Here is a 26,574-nt window from a genome sequence, read left to right as displayed (position 1 = left end):
TCAATTTGCGTTAGGCCTCATGTTAGAATAATAACATTGTCCTTTAAAAACTGTGTATAAAGATATCTTCATAAAATTATATAAAGTATATTTTCATTCGATATTGAATTCTGATTTCATACTAATGCTAGAAATTTGGGAGTGTAGTTTTAATCTACGTTATCAATAAAACTAAACATATTTAACTTTCAACATTACACGCGAGGAATAAAACTCAAATTGAGGCTGGAATAAAAATGATATTGTTATTATCTATAAAATCGAATTGTTTTATTGATTATTCTTAGAATGCTTTCAGGATGACTGAGAGGCTTCATTTGGTTGTCTTGACAGCTGAATAGATTTAACATATGTCATAATTGATTTAAGGTGCTTTAATTTTCAACAATTTATAAACATTCTACCAAAATAAGAATATACCTCAATTGTTACTTTTAAAGTTAAAAGAAAGCCAATGATTTCAGCTGATGACATGGTCGAATTTATACGGCAACTTTTCTGACTAGACCAGCTTGTAAACAAACATATTTTTATGAAATTTAACCCACAATAAATTCCTGAAATGGTTTTAAAAAAATTAAAAATGCCCAAACCCATTGTACTCGATCACCAGCCTTTAAAAATATAGAATGCCACATTTACTCCGTCCATAACAATGATTTCGATACTATTAAGCGTAAAGACGACAAATAATATTCCCTACATTTGGGCAATGGTGCTTGTCAGGGCCGTCGAAAGTCAGCTCAGACCAAGGAGTGGTTCACAATAATGCCCTTCAGTCTCTCCGGGAACTAGGGAAACGCCCTTTTCAGGTACATTTGTTGAAAAAGTGCAAGAACAATGTAATCATGAATCAAGAATGTGAATATCGGATTTTTATACTAAAAGTAAGTAAGACTTTTGCGTTGTAAAAAAATCTTGTAACAATGTGATAGGAACATGGTGTAAGATCATTACGGGCCCTATCGGGCCCTTTGTTTCCCCTAGCCCCCTCTCGACGCTTATGGTGCTTGTTCGTAAGCTAACGCCTCCCTCGCATTTAGGGCCCTTCAATTTAAAGCTTACCTTAGAACCTTATCCCAAAATATCTTAATTTTGTAGATCTAGATTGGTGCCATTTTTTATAAGAATTGACGCAATGGTTTAATAATCTAAATAAACCGGGAATTTTTAAATAAAAGAAAACACAATTTCGTGGCAAACTTGCATGGAAACTTCCAGTTTATGAGATCTTGTATTTTTGTGGCTCTCTGACCAAGAGAAAGATGCAATATGTTTATCAAAAGTCTTCGAGCTTTAAAATGATACAACAACGTTCATTTAAGCAAAATATTTTTGAATTTCGAAAGTTCCTTAAAGAAACAAATACGCTAAAAACTCCTTTATTAAGTTAAATAATTAATTGAGACATTTTTGTTGAAATTTGTTTGAAAAGCAAAGAATTTTCGTGTAACGCAAATTTGTGATATTGTACTTCACGGAATACTACGTAATTAGTACCCATTCTTCTTTTCCGTAACCAGTCGCAACCTTGTTTACAGAACAGGTGCAACAACATTATATTGGAAGCAACTTCGGAGCTTGCAGACAGCCTATCGCCAAAAACTGTTTCTTTGGTTTCTTGCCAGTATTCTTAATCAGACATGTCTCTGAAAACTCTGCCGATGCTATTCCTCAATCTTGGGGGTGAAATGATGTACATCTTAGACCAGAGGCTACGTGCACAAAATATCCCTAAAGAGAAATCTCGGAAGGGTAAGCAATTAAGTCTAGAGAACGAATATAATTTTTTCTAGGTTTCATGGAGGGATTCTACCATATTTAGAGAATCAGTCGTATTATTGTTTGCAGAGATCAGGCGGGGAAGGAGCAGGGTTGCTGATAAAAAGTGCCTTTGTTATGAAATGTATGAACTTGAAAACATATATTCTTTGCAGAAGAATAGATTAGAATAAAAAGAAATCACAAATCTATAGCCAAAATTAACATGCTTTGTCAGTAGCAAATATTTCTCATTGATTGAAGTTAATGTCTTTTTTGATAGTTTTATGAAAGTCTTGTGCAATAAGTAGCGCAAAAGAGATTTAGAGGACAGTGTCTTGCATTAACTATCATCTTGGTTGGAATACATAACTAGTAGTTGACAATCCTAAGTTAAACCTTAAATTTTGAATGAAAATGTTAAGGAAAGGTATTTTTATACCAAAGCATTTACATTCCTAACTGCAGGTAGTTGTTGTTATATCAGAATATGATATAACAGCAATTAATGCAAATGCATGCAAAACTATGTGCCTAAAAACTGTAAAAGAGAGCTAGGAACAGTAAGGATGTGAATCTTCCACAATTTATGGCCTTCTCAATCATATTACTGATGATGTATCCTCTACCCAACAAATAGGATATACCCAAATAAAAAGGAGTAAAGAATTGAAATAAACATTACTTCTCCCTGAAATCCAAGGTGATACTTTGTATATTTCTATATTGCTGTTTAGAGTCTTAAGACACACAATATTTCCCAGAAATTTAGTTATCTTTCTTAAGTTATGTCAAAAGTATAAAATATATGAAGTTCTTTTCCTTAATTTCTGAATTTATTTCACAGTCATGCATGATATTGTTGGAACAATGCTGAATGGAAGATTTATGACTGAGCTCTTTAAACCACAAGATGCATACTCGAAGAAGGCTATGAGAACTGTTTTTGACAAACTTGCTCATGCGTCAATCATGAGGCTTAATTCTGCAAGCATGGATAAGGTGTGTCCCATTTTAACAACAACAACCTGAGATTTCTACATATGCATTTCATTATCAATGTTGTCAGCTTTTGGTTGCTGTACCGATTTGCTGAAATAAGATCTGAGCTCAAAATGAAATGCTTATTGCATACCATGCCATTTCAAGCATTCTTTTTCAGGAGGTAGATTAAACACTGCTTTTCAGGATATGGATCTCTTTGATAAAACTTGTCTTCTTTAATAAATAACATAAAATCTAAATAATTGAATTTGAAACTTTGACCTAGTAGCTTTTTGAATTTAGCACAATCAATCATGGTTGTTTTAAATTTTTTGTAATGTTTTTCTTTGTTTTCTAGCTTTATGATCTGATGACCATGGCATTTAAACACCAGGCAAGTATCAAAATTTCATGAATTACATTGTGAATGCTTGTACATAGTCTATACAGTGGGGTTGACCGCCCCCAATACTTTAGAGGACAATGGTCTTTTGTTCTAAAACAATGGGAAATGTGACACCATCTTATTAAACAATATCCTTGCCCCACCCTCCAATATTTGACCAAATGTCCACCCTGCTAACAGAAATCTTTAATATTTTTAGGTCAGTTTATGCCAAAGACCTCAAGATATCCTTCTTATAACGCTAAACCACCTGGATGCCATGCGAGAGTTTGTCAAGGAAAACGAAACAGTGTTGCAGCAAGTGGAAAATGTCTTTGCATTGCTAAAACAGGTTTGCTTTTTCATAATGCCTAATTTTAAAATATTTCTCTCAGAATGGCTAAAAGTGAAAAATTCTTCTTACCATCTTCAGATATTCAATTTCGTGTATAAATATATATTTTAGATTTTTTGTTTGCTTAAACAAAACTTGGAAACAAATGATCAAAAGAAAAGTCTATAAGTAAATTATGTTATTTGATCAAAGGCAATTTAAATTGAGAAGCTTTTTATTCACTTCTTTCATTTTCAGCACTACGGAAACTTATGTCCTGGGCAGTTTCAGCTAATAAGGATGACCATACTCTCTTTTTTCCAAGACATGCATATAAGGGTAAGATGTTTATCTGCCATTCTATTAATACCAGTTGTGCTTATGCATTGATAACAATTTACATTGGAAGTATTATTTTCTGTGTCTTCCCTGAAAAGTAAGAATCTGCATTAACAAAAGTAATTGATAATTTTGCTTTCAGCATTTAAAGTTTGAGGGAGAAGGTTTGCTTTGGTACAAAATAATTTGAAAAACATATTTGTTGGAAAAAGCTGGGTTTAGTAGTGCTTTGAATGACAATTAAAATATATCTGCCTTGTATTATTCTGCAAAAATGATATTGTATTCTAACAATAAACATCATTTTTAGGTGTCAATTTTCCTGAAAGACAAAGTTCAGACACCTAATGGTAGATTCATATTGCCAAAGGATGGGCAAGTTCCTTGGGACACAGAAGTACCTGGAACCATAAGGTGCGTCGAGAAATATCAACTCGCAATTTAATGACAAAGTTCAGCTAAAAAAACTTTAAATTTTGCTTATTATTTATTCCTTAGTAATGCAAAGTCAAAAAGACACTTGCAACCATTAGCGGGATGATAGGTCCATCATAAAACAATTTAGACCATAGGAACTCAGCTATATGGGAGCTTAAACTGTCCACTTTTACTCCATTAGACTTTTTGAGAATGGAAAGCAGGCTAAAACAAAGTCATTCAAAACCAGTGTGAAGTGCCAACTTGCTGACAAGCCAGGATCTTATGAGCTCCTTGGTGATAGAGTGACAAAACTTGGAAGAAACATGTGAGTCTTTATGTTATATCTTTATGCTCATGATATCTAACATCTTTTCGCAAAAAGGCTAATATGTTTGCTGGGATGAAAGCTATACAGTCTCTTGAACTGTCCCCCAGATCAATAGGGAAATGTTCGAGTCTGTCCACACTTAACTGACTCTATCTAAAAAGTAAAAACATGCTTCTCATTCTGACTTCAAAACATATCTAATCACGAATTTTGTTCACAAAATGCATCTTTCTTCAAATACCTATCATTTCATAGACTATTTAAACATACTCTGAATCTAGAAAGTAACCAAAGGCATATTATGCCGATCTCTTAAATTCATGATTATATTTGCTGCATCATGTCAGATAGTAATTTAAATTATCTAAATAATTTCATTTGCAGCAACTTACATTTCCTTAGTGGTTATAACTTGTTCAATCACATGTTTGTCTGATCCATCTTGGCAGAGGCATTGTACAATCTTTGTTGCTTTCAAATCTGTATCAACCAGAAAATATCATTATTAATTTAAGGTATGAAGCTGCTAGGCAAGTGGATACCACTATTCAGAATTCTGGGCCTAAGCCTGCACCACAAGCTGTTCCTGAACAAGTAAGTGAATGCACTTTATTACAAACTATATTCCAGGAGATCCCAGACATGATTCTTCTAGCTTGGGGTCTTGAATAGCTCTTGCGACAGTCATGCAAATCATAAACCTTTTTGTAAAATTAGAAAGCCGGATGCAAGCTTGATATAAAAATAGAAAATAAAAAATATGTGGTATTTTTGATAGAGTTATAGTGTTAGCATAATTTGATTTTCATTTAAAATTTTCAGAATCTTTGAACTTGACCATCCTATGTAATAAAACACCATAGCATGCCATAAGAATGTCTGTTCCAAACACCATAGCATGCCTAGATAATTGTTATAGTTTTGGCTTGGTTCACAAGACCAAATTACAAAACCATGATTTGATAGGAAGTGTGAATAAGTTTATTGGGATATTTTCAGCCATTGTTGATCAGATTTAATTCTTTCATCATATGCATGTCTTTTTGTGATGCTATTTCAGATGATATGCTGTATCCTGATCTAAATTGAAAAGCTCTTTGAATATTTATAAGTTTTCATAATTCTAAAAGAGTGTCTGAATTATTTGAATAAATTCCTTCCTTTTAATGTGCACCGCTCTGATAAGCATCCCCTAAAACAAAAAAAATTAGATGAGCTCCCCGCCCGTCGATTGGGCACCCACAGCCTCATCAACAATTTAAGACCTAAGAAAATATCAGTGTATTCTATCACTAATCTTCGACAATGTATGTGGCAATCTAGCTGTATGTATATTTTTAAACGTAAATTCAAAGAATATTTATTTCACTTTTATCTTCTGACGCTTATCGTCCACAATCTATTAATGATCGGTTGTTTTTGCTGTTTAGGATCTGCAGAACGAACTTAATAATAATGGGCACCCCTTTGAATGAGCATCCCATTTCGAGTGAGCAACCCTTACGAATAAACAGCCCTTGAAACCGCAGAACATTTAATAACGCCTCGGGCACTCATTCGAGGATTTACAGTAATTGAGCAATTGAATCTGTAATAGAAATGAAAACTCGTCATCTTTTTCTTTTCAAGGATTTGGAAAATCGAAACCCTCTTGCCAAAGCTGAACTAAATCTTCTTTCATATCTAATAGCAGGCGATCGACAGTCTAGTGGTATGTTCTTAGAAGAAGTTATTATTTTTTTTACAATCACTTACATGCTTTGTTGTATAGAATATGATAGTTCAAAGTATTAACTCTTGAAATTAACGTTTAATGGGATTATCAAGCAATATTTGTGTCCCATAGTTATATCTTCAAAGATGATATACCTACAATAAGGTTGCGGTTTATTTTCAACTACTGTTAAAAATTAGAACTTGCTTGTTGCAGTAAATCAAGGAAATGAGATTGATTATAAAAAATGAATAATAGGTAATAGCGAATTCTTTTTAACATAAGTTTGTTGCAGTCACACTGTAACATTTTAACATTTTATTGTTAATCAGCCACATAAATTTGAAACTGAGATTGATGGAAATAATGAATTAGTTGACGATCTTTAAATCAAGTTCAAAAACTGCAAAGTATAATTGTATTTAGTTTCTTGTATGACATTGCCAATTTCCGATTTCCATTGACATAGGTCTGTTGCTATTCTTGGCTATGTTTTTATTTACAGCCATCTAGGTATGTAACTACAAAATTTCTTTATAGGGAATTCATTCAGGCTTAATCTATTTAGCACAGACGAAGAAGAGCAGTGAGTAATATTTTAATTTGTTCTTTGCTTTGGAAAGCTTAAAGGCATTTGACACAGGTAAATGTGGCTTACAGCCACTCGACCACGAGCGGTTGACCAATCAAATTGCGCACAGAGGAAAACAGGTGTAGGAATTCACCGAATCTGTGAAATCCTTTCTGCAAATCTGTGAAATCCTAGAGCAGCGCGCAGTGGTTTCACATGAGCAGTTTGCAACTCCTTTCTTGTACGCGTTCTCTGATCAATTTATTTTTAGATTCGCTGTACTTATGCATGTCAAATGCCTTTAAATTCTTTCAATTTTTCTAAAAGGCAGAAGTTCGGCATATTAACGAGTTAAAGAAAAAAATTTGTACAAGTAGTTAGTTCAAAGGAAAGGCGTTGGGCATATTTATGTAAAATATTAGTATTACAGAAAAAGCGAGCACCAGAAACCTGCGAGCTTGAACTATATTGAATCGTAATGAACTATTGTTTGAACTAATATTTAGCATACTATTCAGGCCAACATGATTCAAGAAAAGAAGCATTCATACCATCTGCAGGTTCTAACAATATGTAATAACTTAATTTACAATGAGGACGTTCAGGGGACTCTTTGAACATCTTCAAAATAAAAAGCAGTGGATTTAAACTTCTTGTTGTTTTCATTGACACCGTAAAGGGATGGAAGAATGTCTTTCAACTTAAGTGCTGCAGAATGACGTTTGAAGGGTTTGGTTGTAACAACAAGGTGTCATTTTACTAGGATGTTGGCTTTGCTTGAAAATTATACAGCTCAACCTTCCTTTTGTTTATGCAAGTTGCTATTGTGAATAACATCTTTAAGGCTTTTTTGAATTTATGGTTCAGTCTGAGGTTCATATTAAGAAAGTCTGGATAACACAGAAAAGAAGGGCGATTCTTTCATGCTGATATTACATGTTCCTCCTAAGAAGCTGTTGATTCAAAAATGCAAGTGTAAAACTTCTCTTAATGTCATTACAATTCTCTCTTTTAATCAAATTTAGACATCAAATATAAATATTAGTTGTCCTTTTCCTACTAGAACAAACATCAAAACCGTTTATACATATCTCCTTCAAAGCTTTGAATTCAAGTTGAAAAATTGTTCAAATATTGACTCAGAAATCTCCAGATTTTGTTTGATCAAATTTTAGATGGAATTTATTTCCTCCAATGACTGGTAGAATCAAATAAGAAGTAACTGGAAATGTTTGAAATCTAGAATTTCCAATCACGACAAAGGCCACTCCGCAAAAGACCAAACACCACTCGGGTTTGGCCCCGGTATTGCTGTTCTGGGCCAATCTATCTGCACCATAAACTAGAACGAATAATGATGCTATTTTTTGCGACACTGCAAAATAATCTAATGGTGTTTAAAATTTTCATTTGTTCTTCTACCTTTCCTAGCTGATCATTTTTATTCTTCATTTATTACTTCCCTGTTTGGTGAGTTGATCTTGGTGAAATACTTCATTATATACTAAGAATTTTTAGCAATCATTTCACTGTCATTATTTAGAAAGTGTCACTTGCTAATGACAAAAAATTGCTGTTGAGTACGTGCTAATGAATTTTTCGTTTCATTTCTATATTTTTGAACAATAACTGTCGCTTCTGTCCTTATTTAGTCTTCAATGGAGAGAAATTATCTTATCGTTTACATGTTATCTTCAAATTTATAGAAATGCCGAGAAAGAATACGCAAAAGTTCGCCATCGAGAAATACTTATAGATGCAACACAGGTGAAGATAGTCGTATTCTTTTACTACTGCTCAGAGAGTTAAAAGTAAGAGATGTCTTAAGGGTAGGATTTCCAGGTCATAGTCCACAAATAAAATCTCTGCCCCAACCCCCCCTCCCCCACCCCCTCCACAAACAGACTTTCAATGTCACATTAGTAGGCTTATGCTGTGTTTTCTTCACTTCTTTGTTTCGTTCATAGTATTGTCATTATTGATTGCTAACCTACCCCTTACTATTACTTCTGTCGCTAGCCAAGCTCTTGAGTCGCCCTTGAATATCAGGGCAGGGTTAAAGACATTCTTGGTAGAAACTAAGGCCTTGCCATAGTTTCTACCATAGAACATCTGTCGATAGTCAACATCGAATAGCCGTTACATGGTATATCAAGAGCAGTTTTCCTTGTGAGCAGATTCAGTTTTTGAAGCTCAACTTGTTTTATATAAACTACGAAAGTGTATTAAGCTCTAGCCTTAGTGCTACCCGACATTTCATTGAAGTGAATCGTCAAACAGCATGGCTGATTGTAGCCGATTTTACTACTGTGCCCGCAACATTGTTTAATGATTTAATTCAGTGGTATGATGGAAACGCTGGATCAAACATATTCTCGTGGAAAATCTAATATACGAGAAGTAGAAGCACTGCTAAAATGCGGTCGGATATTTTAACCTTGTTGAAATTATTAAAATGTTTAGCTACATGAGGTGTTTATTTATTTAAAGTCGTCAATCTTTTGAAAGTATCGCAATTTTATTCCAGTTTTACAGGAATATTTCACATGTAGTATTATATATTCCAAAATATCATCAGTCTAAGTCAATCATTTCTTCATTCTTTTCAGAAGAAGCAACAAGGAGCATTAAGTCAGCTCATGAACGAGTTCTCCATTGAAGGAACAACCGGTTCTACTGATAAAGGCGATGATTTGCTTGAGCTAATGGATGCTGCTTCGAAATGAACACAAACTCTTAAACATTAGAATTTAATAACAACGACAATTAAAAAGGGTAGCGGTTTAAGTTACTGCTGTCAAAAAGTAGGGACTTCAACTAGTAGGGTTTCGCTTATCAATTTCCTTTTAACCTATCTTGTTTTTTTATCAATATTTCCGTCACCTTTCTTAATGTTTGGCCAAAGTGAAATACCTTTGTCAACAAAATTTTGTTTGTCGTGTTCTTCATTCCTTGTTTTGATTCTCATTATAACAAGAACATTATAACAAGGAAGATGGCATTTTTTCGACATTTTGTTGGAGAATCCAGTGGGAAAGTGTTTTGTAACATTATTGGAGGTTACATCTGTGGACTAAGATTACCAGGAAAGAAAAGAAGAATGTGGTCAGATGATTTCAAGGAACGGGCGAATATTGATAATTATGGCGATTTTAAAAGAATAGCAAACAATAGAGTTTGGCGGAAGGTAATGATTGGCAACCTGCAGTACACATAGATACATATCAACAGGAATGAATGAATGAACAAGAAAATGATTCATATTCCCCGCAACTAAAAAATCTGCATCTCTTCAAAAACAAACGAATAATAATTCAGAAGTGGGGGAATAATTGTGCATGACGGTGTGGGCGAGGGGAACACAAGGTTCAATTTTGGGCCTTTTGCTGTTTTGTTGCCAGCAATGCAGCCGAGCTTTTAAGCGATTGTAATTTAGTAAGATAAGCCCTTCATTTAAGAGCTAGCAAACGTTTGCACAACCCTTGCAAAAGATAAAAAAAACTGAGAATTCTAGCTTGCTATTGTTGCTGAAGATTTTGCAGGAACGAAATTTGAGAAAAAGTCTTTAGACTGCTTATTCTGTACGGATTGATAACTTCATTTCCCAATAATATTTTGATGTAAGCAAATGGGTGTTTCAAATGCAAATGGCAGAATACAGCTCTGGTAACTAGTGACCTTACATGGTATATCGTCTGTTTACTTCACTACAGAGTGTACATTTTTCAAAGCAAATTACTGATTTTTGAATCATTTGTATCAACACTATGTCAGTCGTGTCTGATTTTACCTCAGCCCATAACGTACAGCATTGGCAACATCAGAGCAAGCAATGTTTGGTTGACTAGTTTGTAAAAATATACCCGGAATCAAACCTTTTCAACACAATATTTTCAAAAAAACCACAAATATACCTTGCGACTCAACCCGAACAAGCGCAATTTTTAAAGTTCTAGGGCAAGTTGTCTGTGATCTATTTGAGTCCAGCCTCACTTGGGTCAGAGAAAATTTGATTAGCTGCAGTGTTATTGCCATGGTGACATGATATCTCTTAACTTTGTTTCATTTTCTACGTATAAATTATGCGAATGCAGCTGGCATTGAAAAAGTTAGCACAAAGTCACTAATTTCAAGTTATTTGATTGTAAAGCCATATCAGGTATCTAAAGAAACAGAATTTGAGTGTATCGAAGTTCTAGATGAAGCTTTATGTGCAATGGGAAGTTTTCACTTGTATGGGATGACAGATCTTGCAAACGAGTTGTTTTTCAATTGCAAACAACGGATGAGATTTTCCAATCAAACAGACTCCCACCTGCACAATGGATGCTACAAAAACATTAATTCTTGCAGGTGACAGGGAAGCAACTGTATATCTCAATATAAACCAGTTTTTGTAGTTATCTAGTGGAAAAACTTTTTAGCTCCTATCTGTTATTTTAAACATAGCTTTTTAACACAAAAATGTAAAATAATGTTATCGATCGCACAAAGGTATATATCCGATTAAAGATATCACGCTTTGACATGGGAACAGGATCATTTTTGAGCTTCGCGATCAGCTATCTCTATGGAAAATCTTTATAGTATGTTTTTGTCTTGGTCTACACTTGTGCCGATAATTTCATCAGTTCAGTTGATTCTGATGCACATAACGGCCGAGAAACAAACAAGCAATAACGATATTGCATAAAGCAGCATAGCATAAGTGAAGAATTTGTGCCAAACCAACAGAACGCGTTGTGGTTGAATGGCGTTTAGAAAACCTCCTCATACTTTATATTCATCGCCAAGGTCGGAAAGCAAATGGCTTAGACAACTTAATCAACTTAAAGAAGACTAGGGTTAAAATTAACACAAGGTACCATAAATCTATCTGAAACCCATATATGCTACGAAATTTTGGCAAGAGAAGACGACTTAAATTGTTATTATGACGTCATATTATCAGATTTTGACAGCTAGATTTTGATTTAGTTCATATAAATACCAGTAAAGTTGTAATAATGGTAGACGTTTAAGAGTTATAATAGTTGAAAATGAGCTTACAGCGAGACTTTAAGGGGAGCTGGTGCTTGAATGGCGAGAAAATTTCAGTGGTAGAGTTTTTATGTTGCGCAAGTCATAGAATAGAAAATAGAATGGGAACTAATTCGGCTAAAAAGGATCCAAGGAAGGCAAAGAAAAGCAAAATGGACAAGAAAACAAAGGATACATTTGCTAAGCTTTTGAGTGTGGACAAACATTTGCCAAGCCAAAGGCAAGAAGACTACACTACAAGTTTTCCACTTCCTCCTATCAGCCGTAAGATTAACCCAACATCAGCTGCACAAACAGGTCAGTTTAAAGACCTTTCTCTTTATGATTTTCGCAGAAATGAATAGATGGACAAACATTACAAGCCCCCACCCAGTTTCGTTCGTCACCCGTCCCACGTTGGAAATAATTGGAAAGCAAATTATCTTACGCTTTGCTCTGGATTTTCAAAGCATAATGTCTTTTAACGTAGATCGAAAAGGGGGTATGTTTTAAAAAAGACTCGATCATCAGAAACCCCTGTAAGATTTCGACAGATTCACTCTCAGATCCACTCTCGTGTAAACGCAACCTATTGGGGCTCGAAGCAACAAAATGCATGTGCTAAATATTTTAACGATTATTTGTGTAAAAATAAGTAAAGAGGTTCACGTTTCGTAGATTTAACTCTATTGGTTGGAAATGGCTTTGAAAAAAGCAAACATTTAGTAAACTAAAGCTTTTCGTCTGACACTCTTCAGAGTTTAAAACGTCACAACATAGATCGAAAACTCTACGCTAGGAAATATATATAATATATATCTATTGGTTGGGTTTAAAAGATTTTCGACAATACCTTAATAAAATCCAACTGTTACATCCTAGATTCATTTCGGAAGGAAACGGCTAGGCCATCAACCGAGAGCAAGATAACAAAGAAACTGCCTCCGATTATTGAACAAACAGAAAAGAGGCTCACATTGGAGAAAAGAGCGCGAGATCAGGCCCTAACATACACTCTATGGAAAACGCCTCCGTTGCGGTCAGTCTATATCAGATGGAAAAGCACAAATACCTCTGTAGCTTTTTGCGATGTGCAAACAATGATGGGCTTTTTTAGGCCGTATGGACCGATCGAAAGAGTAGTTTATTCTTCCCCGAACAGTGCCATTGTTGTTTTTAATCTAATCAGGTCAGCTTGCAGCGCCGCAGCAAATGCAAGCCAAAAATTCGCACAGTATTCGCTGTTTGTCGTGTGGCTGCCACAGTATTTGCAGGTACCAATGGAGAAAAGCTTTAAAATTCGCTAGATGTTGGTTTATTTTCAATTATCTGAGTAAATTCGTGTTATTTATCATTTCCCTGCCTTTGTCATGTTTTCTGAAACTAATTCGATGAATAATGGGAAGCCATTCCCAACAAGCCTGAATGTGACATGACATGCAACAGCAAAGCATGAATAAGTTATCTGAGTTTACTGAGTGGCTGGCGCTCGCAGATGATACTTTAAGACAACTTTGAGCAGATCATGTCAGTTTTGCGTAGGTACTTCAGCAATGAGAAAGCACAAAAATTATCTTTTTCGAGTTGTTAAATCTTGGAGGACTTGTCTCGATATGGCCGTCCAGGTAGAATTTTCAAAAGCATGTGTTTTGTATGCCCTGTGATATACTGACTGAATGCCAGAGTCCACAGAAATTATCTATACAACTAGTTTATAGTCAGGGAAATCTATTTTAAAGAGAATACAACACAATCAATCAGTTATTTGAAGTTGTAGCCCCTAGCTCCTCGCTTTCGATACTCCTGATAGTTACCTTCCAAACCGAATCACAGAGATGAAAATTGGCTGTACATTAAGCTCATCAAAGCATATTTTGATCTGTTTGAGTCTGTTTGGATCTTTACCTTTCAATGTATTCACTAGTGATCTGATTTTTTTATACAAACATAAATGGAGATATGTAACTTGACTAATGAAATATCAATAAGGACTGAAGGAGGCACTTAATATTCTATAGCATTTGAAATCACTCAATGCCAAAATCCAGCGAATTGTAAACATCGATAGAACCAATTTCAAACTGAAAGTTAATAGGATAAAATTACGCCAAAAGGTTATCCAGAAAGTACAGGCAATGTCTCTGAATGAGTTAAAAAACAAAAAAGGCATGGATCACAAAGCTGGCCTTGATAAGTTGCAGTTAACCAGTAAAAAAGCAACTGTAAAAAGGTTTGGTACTACGATAAGCGTTATTTTTTTATGGCGCCGCATGTTTAGGCATGCTAAAAACAGCACGATTTATTTTTAAAATTTTATTTGCAGCTTGCGTATGTCTTTTATTGTAAAGTAACATATAAGAACTTGAAAGGAAGAAAAGAAACGAAAATAAGAAGAAAAACTGACAATGGGTTCAAAATGTTACAAATAATATGATACTTAACTCCAACATCTAAACATAACCAAAATCTTTTCAAACAATCTTTTTTCTGAACTTTTCCAAACGTATTACAGAGTTTGGACTAAGCCTACGTAAAGCATAGCCTTATAATGAGTTGCAAATCAAACAGGACATACTAGCGCAGATGTTGGTGAAAAAAAGTGTAAAAAATTTGAGAATAATTAAGCTTTTTAAATTTATATGTTTTTACTATCCATGCTGAAATAGTTAAAAAGCTTTCCATTGATGACATGCAGATAGACAAACCAAGCCTGAAACTATCAATATATCACTGTTGCTTAAAAAAATTTGACATCTTCTACCAACCCTCTCCTTCGCCCCGGTACAATGTTGATTTATTTTCTCCGTATTTCCATACGCCTTTCAGTGACAAAAGTCTTACATTCAGCATCCAGCCGGTGTAGACTGAGCACCATTGTAATGGAGAGAAGGGGGAACTTTCAAGGATTTACGAGGAACAGAAGGGGAAACTTCCTCTTAGACTTCAAAGTGAAACAATTCTAAAGGCTTTTTTATTCTCACGACTTTTGCTACCAATGCAACATAAATTGATCGATAAATATAAGGCTAATACTGCAGAGGGGGTTTGGTGTGGACTACTCATACAATAGTACCTGGAAAAGAAAAGAGAACCCGGAGAAATGATGGCCGTTAACTTATCTGGAGGGCAAATCTTCGAGAGCAGGGCATTTTTATACCATTTGAGTCTGAGATTCAAGGCAATTGGTAGTTCAGAGCCATTGACAATTTTTCGATGACAAAATCCGGACCACTATGGAGGATAAAGACGGAGTCAAAAAATACCCTTAAAATATTTTTCTAAAAATCTACATCATCATTTTCCAGAGAGCGGCCTGTTTGGAAACACAAACAAGTCACCAAACTTGCATCAGGTGGAAAAATTGACACATTTGCTGAGTTGAGGTGACAGTATTCCGGGGCTCCGCCCACTACCTACCGATTGAATGTTGCAGCTTTTGCAGAATGATAAACATATTTTACTGGTGCAAGCATGTTCATAATGTATTCTCGTGGACAGATATTTAATTTTGAATTTAATCCATTTATTTACCCTGATGACAAAAGCAATTTTCTTTGCAAACCAACAGGTGTCGGCAGTTGATCTAAGAAAGAGATCTACAGACGACGGCTTATTCAAGGGAAATTGCACATAATTGCACGTTTTAAGTCTAATGTTGAGTTGTGATTGGATAAAGTAGATCATTTATGACAGTCTGTACCTGTAGTCTGTTATCAAAGTGATTGCTGTAGAAAAGAAGAATGAACTGGAGACTGAAATTCATCTTCAATTTGCTTGCCGTTGGAATTTGCACCATTGCTTGTAACGGTATATATACCTTTTTTACATCAAATTTACTCCGCTTATCTACAAGGCAGCAGTGGTGTTACAGACTAAAGTTACCTCTAGTTCAAAAACTTAGGGCCTCCAACCTCTAGAAGTCCTCAACAGAAATTTTATCTGTGTTATTTTACTTTGAAGGTGGTATTCAGGATGTCAGAAACGAGTTAAAGGGGCATTACGCTGGTATTGTACCTCAGTCTAAATCAATGGGAAATGTGTTGATCAGCTTTTGATTTTTATCTATATTGTTTACTGACAAAAATAATGTGGGGCTGCGAACTGAAAAATCAGGAGGGATTTGCGGCAACAAGGAAGTTACGCCATTGCAATGAAGAAGCTCGTATCTTAAAGAAATTGATAGATCTGCTTCTGAATCCTCAAAGGCTTCACTGACAATATTACTTGATCAATGAAACAACATAGCATTTAGAATCTTTTGTATATCCGAATGATAATATGTGTCAATGGGTAATATACCAACATTTGAGGTGAAATTCCGCCAAAGGAAAAGTGACTTATTGTTATTGGCAGATATTTTTTATTCCTTTTTTAATACTATAAGCTTAGTGACTCAAATTTTTTCTCCAGTTCTAATCTAAAATGAGGGCAAAAATTTCACAATCTTAGCCAATTTTCACAATCTAACTTCCTGCAGTCAACATCATGGAGAATAGTTCTGTTTATTCTCACAACTGGATTAATGAAATGTGAATTGCCTGAATCTCTCGCATATGTAATAAAGCAAATTTTAGATACCTGCTTCTCAAGATTGCAGATTCAAAATAGTGTTACAGGTTTGTGAGGTTTTTTTAACGCTGCATTTCGTATAGCAATGATTAATGATGTCTCTTAGTTATGACATTTTATACTCTGAAGAAAGCCAGACGAAAAATATAGGGTATGTTTCAAAATGTTGCTTTTTTCAAAGTCGAGAAAATCTCATAGTGTTTGCTTCAAGTTAATCAAAGATCAGACATAGCTCAGAAGAGGTCCACCTCCTAATTTCTAGTGTTACACTATCATGGCCATATTGTTAACAGAATAGAAAATCTTGTGCTCTCTACATCTTTGAAGTGCTAAAAACAAAGAGCAAGGTAACTATTTGTATGGTTTTCATTTTGGAAATTTTTTTGGGGAGGGGGGTCTGAAGCAACTCAGCCAATTCGCTTCAGTGGTGCCTGGTCTCTATATCTTTTCAAAGATAATTCCAGGTTGAACCTTTACCTTTTTTGCGTCTAAATGAATATCTGATATTTTGCTCTTCTTACCTGGCATGGTTTCTTACCTTTTTACATTCGATCAAAGGTTTTAAGATTCAACTATTGTAGATCTTTATGTTGGGTGTTCTGTATTCTATAGGAAAGATATCATTTAAAGTAATGCTTATTCATATGTTTATACTCTGAAATATAGTTTGAAAAAATCACAAGGTATATAAACTTATTTAGCCCAGAGGTAGTGCTAAAAGGATAAGGAAGAAACTAGCCTCCTCCACCTTGCAAAATCTAAAATTAAGCGCTTGCACTAAAAAGCAAATTACGAACGTGTTGGTGTGTTGTTTCAATGATGGTTTTTGAACTCAATAAAGGTACCAAGTTACCTAAATATGATTTTATTTCAGTAAAATTAAAGAGTAGATCAGCGTATTAAAAGTATTGAAAGCTTCATTGAAAGTATTTTGATTGACGTAAAGATACCATTACAGCAAATCGAAAGTTGCAAGGGCGAAGATGGAAATTGCACATTGCTCAATTGAAGTTTCTTTTGAGCCATGATTAGTCAGGCAAAGATAGAAAATGCTTGAACTGAAGCCTTTTTCCGCGAGGATTTAATTCATAAATTCAACAATCAACCTTGTTATCGAAATTGTTCTATTCAAAATTGTACGACTTTTTAAAGCTCAGATTATGATTAATCACCGTAGTTCTAATTGAATCGGTTTATTTCAGCGGCTTCAACCCAGAGTAATTTTTAAGAAATTCCAACGCTTACAGACCAGTTGCTATTGGCATTTTGCGAAGTGAATATTTAATCAAAATAAACAGAGAAGACACATACGTCCAACGCGCTTTCAATACACGGTTAAGATAACAAACAACCTTTGTTAAGAATTTGATTGATCTTCTCATGATCACAAATTTGATCATCTTTGCTTGTTTTTCAATCTAATTTAGCTCCACCAAAGGATCCTTGATTTTGGAATATCCTGTTTGAGCTTCGGGAAATTTATATGCACCTGTCTGCCTATTTGTAAATCTAAAATTTAACACTTGCATTAAAAAGCAAAGTATTGCAAGTTTGAAATGTTTGCGCCAAAAATTGATCCTTTACGATTACTCCTATCGATGTTCCACAAGGAGCTGTGCGAGGGACAGTCATATTCATCATTGGAGCAAGCATCAAAGGCTTGTTCAATGAGTGGCATATTGCAAGCAAACCAATCGGTCTCTTTATTTTAACTTGGTCTTAATTTTGTAATGGACTTCATTTGTCAAGCCCAATCTGATTGCAAATGTTTTCCACAAATTAATTCAGAACTGCAAGGCTCTGTTCGCTTGTTTTGATAACTAACTTTACATAGTACATGTACACACCATTTGTATCTTCAGTTTTGCTGAGCCTCAATGTTCTTTAAAAAGTTTGCCCGAAAGCCAAATATTATTCTAAATCCAATCTTAAGCGACACAGTGTCGGAAACTTTCTACGAATTGAGAAAGAGAATTGAAATCTTTGCTTCTGTGTTTCTTCTCAAAATGAAAATATGTCAGGAACTGAAAAATTCAAGCAAAATACAAGTAAAGCTTGATAAGTGTACTTCAAATATTTCACTGTATTGGAATGAAATTTGAAATGTCAAACTATCTGTGAATGAAATTCAAGACTTAAAATTCGAGATAGAAACTACGATTAATCATTTCTGGAAGTTTAACAATTTCGAGCCTAATTTCGTACCAGATACTTTTTTATATGAAAAAGTATGTAAATCATTCTTTTTAAATCAGGCTTTGAGCACCCTGATTTTCATTGGACATTCGACTTCAACGATGGACAGAGTACATACGAGGTAAAATCAGCGCTTGAAAACGTAGGAACGTTCGCAAATGGAACAAAGATGACCAACAGCGACGGCCGACATGGATTAGTGGCCTACTTCAGTGGCAACTTCTCCGGAATCGTTATCAAAAACGTAACAAGCAGCTGCTTTCTGGACCCTGCCACATGTCGAACTGGGTTCAGTATGAGCTTTTGGATTAACTGGGTGCAGGCTAAAGAGCAGTTTTTATTCATGTCTCCAGGCAAGTGGGATTAATATTGAATACATGAACGTGGATTTTAACGGAAACCTTCCAATAACGGGTGAGGAGCATATTCTAGCCCATCTCACCCAACGCCCCCTATCGCCCTATATCGGAAAATTGTTAGCGTTGTTACTGCTTTGAAAAACAGACAAATTGATACCTTCAATAAAGGACGCCTTCAAATAGGGAATTCTTAAAATGTCTGTCTTCCCAACAAAGCCTTGCAAAAGTAACCTGCAGGAAATGTCTAGGTTTTTACAAGGGTCTGGAACGCTAGTACTAGAAGTTAATTTCATAGGAGCTTTTGATGTATAGGAGGCATTCCACAAATGTAAACTTGAACCGATTAATTTTGTTTTTAAATCACTGTATTGTTTATTCCATTGCGCTAGTCCACAAAGTACATTTATGATATTTATAGCTAGATTAGGACTGGGACCTAGTTTCTCTTACTCGTAGATTTTTTTACTTCGTGTTGAGATTTATACATTTTTGACTGGGTTTATAGATAATTTGGTATATCTGATTATATTGCAACATTTAGTGAAAGTTAACTTGAGAATCTTTGATAAATTTGGTACAAACTTGAGACTTTTACAACGTAACCTAACGTGACGTACAAATATACGTAATCATACACTTAACTTCAAGTACGTAAACGTAACTTCAAGACGTTTTAATTTTTCAAATAAGCTCTGACGAGCAGAGAGTTAGCAGCCGTAGACAAAGATTGAATTATTTTTTAAAGGCATTGAGTCATGGTAAATAGGCCTCCTCTATAGGGGGTCATTTGGTTTCGGCGTGATTTCTGCTGTTTCATGTGATATTTGCATCCGTTGTTGAAAACTTTCTATTGATGAAAACTGTTTTGTCATTCAGTACGAGGTGAGTTCATGTGACCAGTTCAAGGTCAACCAATAGCATCGCAGTCATGAAAATCATGACTTAACGGATTTTGGCACTTAGGGTATACCCAATCTATTTTATCATGGATTTAATCAATGCCTTTAATAATAAAGATTTATAATCGAAAGTATAATTGTCAAATAAGAACTGTTTGATTTAATTGTTTCGGATTTTTTACCAGCCATTTCAGCGAAGCATGTAATGGCCGAAAGAATGGTGGTCGAAATATGGAATGGTAGTAAATCATGGACCATTTTTCACGGATGTTCACAATCAGCTGGTTGGCAACATTACATGATAACATGGGACAAAGTGAAAATGAAACTTTTTGTTGATGGTGAAGAAAAAGAGGAAGCAAATTTGGCAGATTTCCGCAATGGTCTAATTGGTAGTGCTGGCGCCACGTTTCCAACGAGACTAGCGTTAGGAAGAGCATCCACAGACGAAAGTGTCACGAAGTTGGCTCAAGTTTACTATGACGACTTTAAAATATGGGAAAGACCGTTCAATGATACGGAGGTGTTGGAAATCTACAATACAGGTAAGATCGATCTACATATTAAAAGAAACGGCAGCCTTAAGCCGATAATACTATACTACAAAAATACAGCTTTGAATGCTGGTCCAAATTTAGGTCCACTTCTTCGTGCATTGGAATCAATATGACGTGACAGCAATCCAAGCTGGAAATCATCTCATAAATGTGTACATTTCAGGCACCACGGAGCGTTAAGAAAAGTGGAGGGTCTAAAAAAGTGGGGGGGGGGGGGGCTAAAACCGTATAAAAAAGGCTTTTCTGGTAGTTTGATAATACTTAATATTTGGCATTTTTTGCAAAAAGTAGGGGGGGGGGGGCTAAAGCATACACAAGAGCTCGCGCAACGTTGCTCGTCGCTCAAATACCTTTGCTCGCAGGTTGCAGCTGATATTGTGCTGTTCCGCACAGCTAAGCGCAGCCAAAATCATACATGTCTTCTCGCCTGGAGCGATGATGTGATTTTGGGGTTTCAAAGATTCCCTTAGATTCCTCAATATTTCTACTTCGTATCGACAACTCGGGCAAATTCAATTTCTTGTAAATTCCTATAAAGTTTGCGTTGTCAGTTGCAGACCAAAATTCATGCAAAGCAAAATAAATAAGGTTGGCTAGGCTATGCATACATGTTTTCCTTAGTTTCCAAAAATAAGACAATGATGTAAATTCGATTCGAAATGTTGATTTCATAAAAAAAAACAGAAAAGGTGTTTCTTTAAAAACTGTTTATCAATTAAGAATGAGTAATTACCTTTCACTTGTTGACTAATTCATCGGTTTCTTCCGTTGTGGTAAATGACATTTCTTACTTACTGAAAATGTAGAGGACCGTTGAAAGCGTGTTGCTATTTATGCTACCCTTATTTGATAGTCTCAGATTGATACATAACCCTCGAATACGAGATTACGCGGGGAACATTGAAAAGCTACAGTAGACTGTAGATGTTTTTTGAAGAATATATAACTCCTTGCTTGGCCTCAATATTCTTAAATCTGATGATTTGAGCCTAAGATTATTCTTGAATTATTTTTAAACGACACAAGGTGTAAATTCGCCTGAAGATCAGAGAAAAAATGGTTCAGCCGCATAAGTTTTTTCGCATGCATGTTTAACTACACCAAAAAACCTGAGAGTTGACAAAATCATATTTGCATTAAGGGTGCATAACAATTTATCTAATTTGCTCATCTTCGACTTCAGTGGGTATATTGACAGCAACTTTTTTTTCTTTGTGCTTAAAAACCATTTTAAACTCGAAAAACCCTGTGTTCTTTGACGCTTCCAGTTCGAAACCTCTCTGAACATACTACATCTTGCTTAATTGAAAACAACTACATCGTTCCACAGAGCTGCTAAACGTTACGCAAGCTTTTTGGCAAGCATAAATGTTCATCAAACTTTTCTGTCAGAAATGCGAGACGAGCTGGCAAAGTTTTGACCAAGCGTTTTATAAAAATAGTACTACAGTTTTCGATGAAAAGAACAGTTTTAAATCTCCGTGAAACTATCATTTTTTGGTAGAACTGACATTTGATTTCCTAACAAGAAATGTGTAAATTAGGAACTAAATACATTTAAAACATTTCTATGCTTTAGCTACTGTAGCGTGGCACGGAACTCTGTTTTAGCAAAAGTCTGAAAATGTATTTAGTGACTTCTCGTAATAACCCAGGGTTGATACCTGCTTTTCTTTTTCTAGAAGTCTACAAATTACATCAGCCCATGACAGAAGATATCTCTCAAGCAATTCAATTCACTTCATTTATGAGTAACACCAAATACACAATGAAGGTGTCCTCGGTTATCACTGAGCAGCAAGTAGCCAGTTTAGAGGACTGCTACAGAATCTGCTCAAAAGAACTGAATTGCAAGTCGGTCGCTTTCAAGACAGGGCTGTCTCAAAATACTTGCAGAATTAGTGACGAGCCTCTATCAATTGCGGATGAAGGCGAGAATAATGATGGATTTCGATACATTTTTGTTGACAAGGGCAGCTAAAATCTAGCATGGCTACAATTTTCTGACTATAAGTGAATACAAAATGGCTCTCGAAGCTTTTGAATATCAAAACTTTGTCACAGAAATCGTCTTTGGCGATCTTAAAAACCTTTAAAAATGACAATCCACCGGAAAACTGGATTTCTTTACTACTTATTTGATGAAAATCTTTACTAAAGGAAGACTCCATATCATATCATAAATCGGCGATTGAATAGTTCAAGCAATATTTCTTAGAATTATATTTTAAAATGTAATGGTAAATTTCCATCAAATTTTTTATTAGTACGGCCAATAACGTGATAATGAACAGCATAAGAAGTCGAATCACTTTGTCTTGTCAACAAGAAGCCATATCTGGCAGGCCCAGATTTTATGTTGTACTATCACAATTCAATATCTGATACGTCCAGATTTTATGCTGTACCTTCACTATTTCCCATTAAGTAGGCCTAGATTTTCTGTTGTACTATCAAGATTCAATATCTGGTATGCCCAGCTTTTATGTTGTACCTACACGATTCCATATTAAATAGGCCCAGATTTTATGTTGTACTACCGTGACCTGAGTCATTGATACTCCATCGACTTTCTTCAAGATGTCTAGTGCCCTTTTCTAAAAATCCCCATACGAAAGTTAGAACCCCCCAATCCACTGTTCTAAATTTTCAAGAACCCTGTCTTAAAATTATAAAGACACGTCAGTTTTCTTGCTAAATCTAAACAATTAAGTTAATATCAGGCATATGTTGCTTCGGAACAGAATAAAAAAGGCCTTTATAACCTTGTCATCATTTCAATTTTTTCAGATTGTACCACCTTAATATACAAGAATGTATTGCGAATATATTGTAAAATGTATTTCGACGAATGTATTGCGAGGAAGTTCAAATATATTGTAAAATGATCGGTTTTGTAAATAACGAGACATTATAGCATGGTACTAAAGTAGCTTTGGACGAATAATTCGTCAAATTAAGAAACCTATATTCTTATAGAAAGAGTATGAACACTTGAATTAGCTTATCCAAAATGTTTAATTTTTTTGGAACTGCTTGGATCAGGTTGTTGTAACATCTGTGACGTTTTCTTATCTCGTTTCCTCATTATATAAGCCGCATCCTCAGTTGACTTTGCAAATCTATCATCTGTGACGTCACATTTCAATTCTCGTCCACGACTTGAGCATCGACCTCTCCCCAGGGCAGCAGCTAAGTAACTATCTGGGTGACTTTCAGCCAGACTATTTTGCCAAACACTGTGAATTTTTGATTGGACTTCAAGAAGCTTCCTTTTTCTAGGGTCTTTCCCTTCCCTACCTTTACACGCCTCGGCTTGTTGTTTAAATTCTCTCAAACGGCGTTGTTTGACTTTCTCAACCCTGTTCACCGATTCAACGGTGGAAAGAATATCTGAAACCCGAAGACGTAGCTTATTCTTAACTCGATTCTGAGGCAAAAGCTGTTGCTTTGGTATCTCATTTTCATTTTGCTCGAATATGATATGATCAAAGGTATGACTCTCCATTTTGGAAGATGAACTTCTCGATCGCCTTTTTCCAGTTTGGCTGTTTGGCGAATGACACGAACTGCTACCAGCAGTCCCACAGACTTTGCTAAAAAAGTTCCCTGTTGAAACATTACGTGATTTTGAAATCGTCTTTGAGATATCGTCCCCAGCTTTCTCGCTAGAGAAACAACCATCAATCTTTGACTTACTGATAATGTTTTCAATTAGCTGTTTCTTCTCCCAGTTGCTTAAAGGAGTTTCTGCCGTCTTCAATAGCGCAGGGTTCCTTGTAAATGACAAATCAATAGTCATGTTTTTTGTGGAGCAATTCTTTTTTGACCCGCTTGTTTTAGTGACATCCCCTTCCCGTAATTGCAAAGTGTACTTCTGCACACCTTTATGCGTCAGCATAAAAACGCTCCGGCAAGCATCTTTGTTGCTGTCCACCATTTTGACTGGCCTATAACTGCATTCAATGTTCTTTAAATCGCTATACGAGTACCGACAGACTTTCAACGGTGATTCACCAACACCTTGCCTGCTTTTGGATGATGTGTGACCATCTGATTTTGCTGCTGATACCTTAGATGCTTTGGTCTCGTTCCTGCTGCTGCCAATGTTACACTCAATGCTTGGTGTAGTGCTGGATCTTGGACGTAAACTACCCATACTAGACTGCCAGCGACAGCCCTGCAGATCACTGTCACAAGCAATAACTTCATCCGCATCAAATTTCAAAACACTGATCTTCCGCCTAGATAATTTTTCTTTAACTCCATCTCTAGCACTTTTTGAATCACGTTTCTTCTTTTCGCCATTTCTGTCTTTATCCTGTTTGTTGCTTCTACTATGTGGTACTTCATTTATACGGCTGCTCTCTATATCTTTCTCTTTTTCATCAAATATTTCGTAATTACTCTCTACTGGTGATGTTGCAGGCGGGATAGGCATTTCTGTGAACAACGAAAAGGAGATTCGCAACGGAATCGGTATGTTGTGATCAACAGAGTTGCAAAACCTTCGAATCTTTGCACATTTTATAGAGCATCGGTGCTTCTTGCACAGCGGCAGTGATGTGCATCTAGGCCCAATTATATCAGAACCTCTTGTACCACCACTAGCAGCACCATCAACTTGGTTTAGTAATGCCGAGTAATAACGCCGAGCAGCTGTAAACAGGAAAATACAGCTTTCAAAGCAGCAGCAATTTACAAAAAATATCATTACTGACGAAAAAACAACGGCATTTTTATACTGCAGCTGATAACACTTTGCATAGTCTTGAAATTAGTCTTGTATATCTCTTATCTTTATAAAATTACAGGGAAAACTAGGAAAAGTATTACAAACCTGTGAAAGTTGTCTTGATGACGAGTACGTTTTCGAAAATTTGTGTTGTCAACAATCAAAACTAAATTTATTTTATTTTATTCGCTCATTATATTGTCGTTATTTGGATGAGGTACCCACGCAACTTATATATTTAATTGAATTTTTCTGTACAAGTTGTGCCAACGATATATAGAGTTGGTAAGAGAACTTTAAGGAAGCAGATTAGTAGGAATAAAATACGCCACACGTATTGATTGAAAAATGTGAAAAGTGTGAAATGTGAAACTTTTTTTGTTATTTGGAATTCTAAAAATGGTTTGTTTTCTAAAAAGAAGGCAACTCGGCTCGATATCAAGTGAAAATTGACTTTGATACAAAATTGATTTTCGATTGATGATCAGCCTAGTGTGTGAACAAATTGCTGTTGAATAGTGTTTGCAAAATCGCTCTTATAGTTTTTATTTATACCCGATTTCATATCCTATAGATACGAAAATAAAATTTAATGTAAGCAAAATAAATTTAGGGCGGGTCAAATGTTATCTATCTGACTTTAGCGACGCGTAACAAACAGAAGACAGATTCTGGCAACCTCAAGGTATCTCCTCGCCTATTTGTTTCAAGCCTTGCAACCCTCCCCCTCCCCTTAAAAATTAAAAGCTGAGATTTGAGCCTTGCAGTTGGATTTTCTTCGCATATAGCATGATTTCTTTTTTCTTCGCGAAAACATAACCGGGTAGAAAATAACCGGTTTATTGCAGAAACTGGAACAGGGCCCACCTCATAGATAATATAACAAAAATTGCTACCGGAGCAAAGAGCCGGCAAGTTCACAAAGACAAGCAAAATTTTGCATCTTTTACCTTTGCTGCCTCTGTTTTTCATTTTTTGTATTTCTTTTGCATCCGGACTTCCTGAGTTTCTCTTCATCTTGCTTCTGTTGCTTCTATTAACAATCGAACCCATAATGGCGGAAAGACATCGTGAAGATGGCTTTCCTGTTTACTCATCGATAATTTCTTGTCATCTGAAACCTAAAGAAACTTTTAGTCCAGTTGCACTTTTACAAAAAGTTACCAAATCTGACGTCACAATGAGATGCTTATTTCAAACTAAACCATACATACCATATGATCATGTGATGTATAACGAAGGAAATGTTGAGCCTCCCACACAAACCAGGGATCTGATCACGAGGCTGGTTTGAACTGGGCAACAGCCCTTGCGGATGAAAGGTCAAAATGTTGTATCAATACTGACTTGATGAAAACTTTTCTAAAAAACTTGGCAGCAAGTTATATATTAATTGAACGCCGA

The 26,574-nt window shown here is 35.5% G+C and overlaps 3 protein-coding genes across 4 annotated transcripts; 2 read left to right on the top strand and 1 right to left on the bottom strand.

The window, feature by feature from the left end:
* Window positions 1–1,545: 1,545 nt before the first annotated feature.
* On the top strand, window positions 1,546–13,204 carry LOC135685240 (protein OSCP1). Its single transcript, XM_065201110.2, has 13 exons — window positions 1,546–1,755; window positions 2,609–2,763; window positions 3,104–3,139; window positions 3,351–3,482; window positions 3,723–3,803; window positions 4,114–4,217; window positions 4,423–4,548; window positions 5,067–5,145; window positions 6,181–6,262; window positions 6,806–6,851; window positions 8,543–8,603; window positions 9,446–12,173; window positions 12,738–13,204. The coding sequence occupies exons 1-12, from the start codon at window positions 1,644–1,646 to the stop codon at window positions 9,560–9,562; spliced, it is 1,131 nt and encodes a 376-aa protein (XP_065057182.2). The 5' UTR covers window positions 1,546–1,643; the 3' UTR covers window positions 9,563–12,173; window positions 12,738–13,204.
* Window positions 4,104–26,512, bottom strand: LOC135685238 (uncharacterized). Of its 2 annotated transcripts, none has more exons than XM_065201108.2 (4): window positions 26,385–26,512; window positions 26,121–26,291; window positions 21,169–25,094; window positions 4,104–5,031 (listed from the first exon to the last, which is right to left on the bottom strand). In XM_065201108.2, exons 2-3 carry the CDS (start codon window positions 26,221–26,223, stop codon window positions 23,440–23,442), a joined length of 1,758 nt encoding a protein of 585 aa, XP_065057180.2. In that variant the 5' UTR covers window positions 26,224–26,291; window positions 26,385–26,512; the 3' UTR covers window positions 4,104–5,031; window positions 21,169–23,439. The 2 variants fall into 2 exon arrangements, with proteins under 2 accessions (XP_065057180.2, XP_088968930.1); XM_089112804.1 differs by lacking the exon at window positions 26,385–26,512 and having other exon boundaries at window positions 21,169–22,843; window positions 22,930–25,094; window positions 26,121–26,255.
* On the top strand, window positions 14,469–23,479 carry LOC148958439 (uncharacterized). The gene is made up of 4 exons (XM_089112806.1): window positions 14,469–15,662; window positions 18,680–18,973; window positions 20,064–20,423; window positions 22,118–23,479. Exons 1-4 carry the CDS (start codon window positions 15,596–15,598, stop codon window positions 22,414–22,416), a joined length of 1,020 nt encoding a protein of 339 aa, XP_088968932.1. The 5' UTR covers window positions 14,469–15,595; the 3' UTR covers window positions 22,417–23,479.
* Window positions 26,513–26,574: the final 62 nt, after the last annotated feature.

The sequence above is a fragment of the Rhopilema esculentum genome, chromosome 15 (genome assembly GCF_057945365.1).
Source record: "Rhopilema esculentum isolate cy_ngs chromosome 15, ASM5794536v1, whole genome shotgun sequence".
Taxonomy (NCBI): domain Eukaryota; kingdom Metazoa; phylum Cnidaria; class Scyphozoa; order Rhizostomeae; family Rhizostomatidae; genus Rhopilema; species Rhopilema esculentum.
The sequence above is the reverse complement of the archived record's forward strand: the minus strand, read 5'-3'. Positions and strand labels throughout refer to the sequence as shown.

Excerpts from the sequence above, each read along its gene's own strand:
- LOC148958439 (XM_089112806.1), top strand. The coding sequence starts at position 15,596 with ATGAACTGGAGACTGAAATTCATCTTCAATTTGCTTGCCGTTGGAATT. Across the intron at positions 15,663-18,679 it reads TTGCACCATTGCTTGTAACG|GCTTTGAGCACCCTGATTTT; the intron begins GTATATATACCT and ends TTTTTAAATCAG. Across the intron at positions 20,424-22,117 it reads GTTGGAAATCTACAATACAG|AAGTCTACAAATTACATCAG; the intron begins GTAAGATCGATC and ends TTCTTTTTCTAG.
- LOC135685240 (XM_065201110.2), top strand. The coding sequence starts at position 1,644 with ATGTCTCTGAAAACTCTGCCGATGCTATTCCTCAATCTTGGGGGTGAA. Across the intron at positions 4,218-4,422 it reads GAAGTACCTGGAACCATAAG|ACTTTTTGAGAATGGAAAGC; the intron begins GTGCGTCGAGAA and ends TTACTCCATTAG. Across the intron at positions 8,604-9,445 it reads TACTTATAGATGCAACACAG|AAGAAGCAACAAGGAGCATT; the intron begins GTGAAGATAGTC and ends CATTCTTTTCAG.
- LOC135685238 (XM_065201108.2), bottom strand. The coding sequence starts at position 26,223 with ATGGGTTCGATTGTTAATAGAAGCAACAGAAGCAAGATGAAGAGAAAC. Across the intron at positions 25,095-26,120 it reads GAAAAACAGAGGCAGCAAAG|CTGCTCGGCGTTATTACTCG; the intron begins GTAAAAGATGCA and ends TCCTGTTTACAG.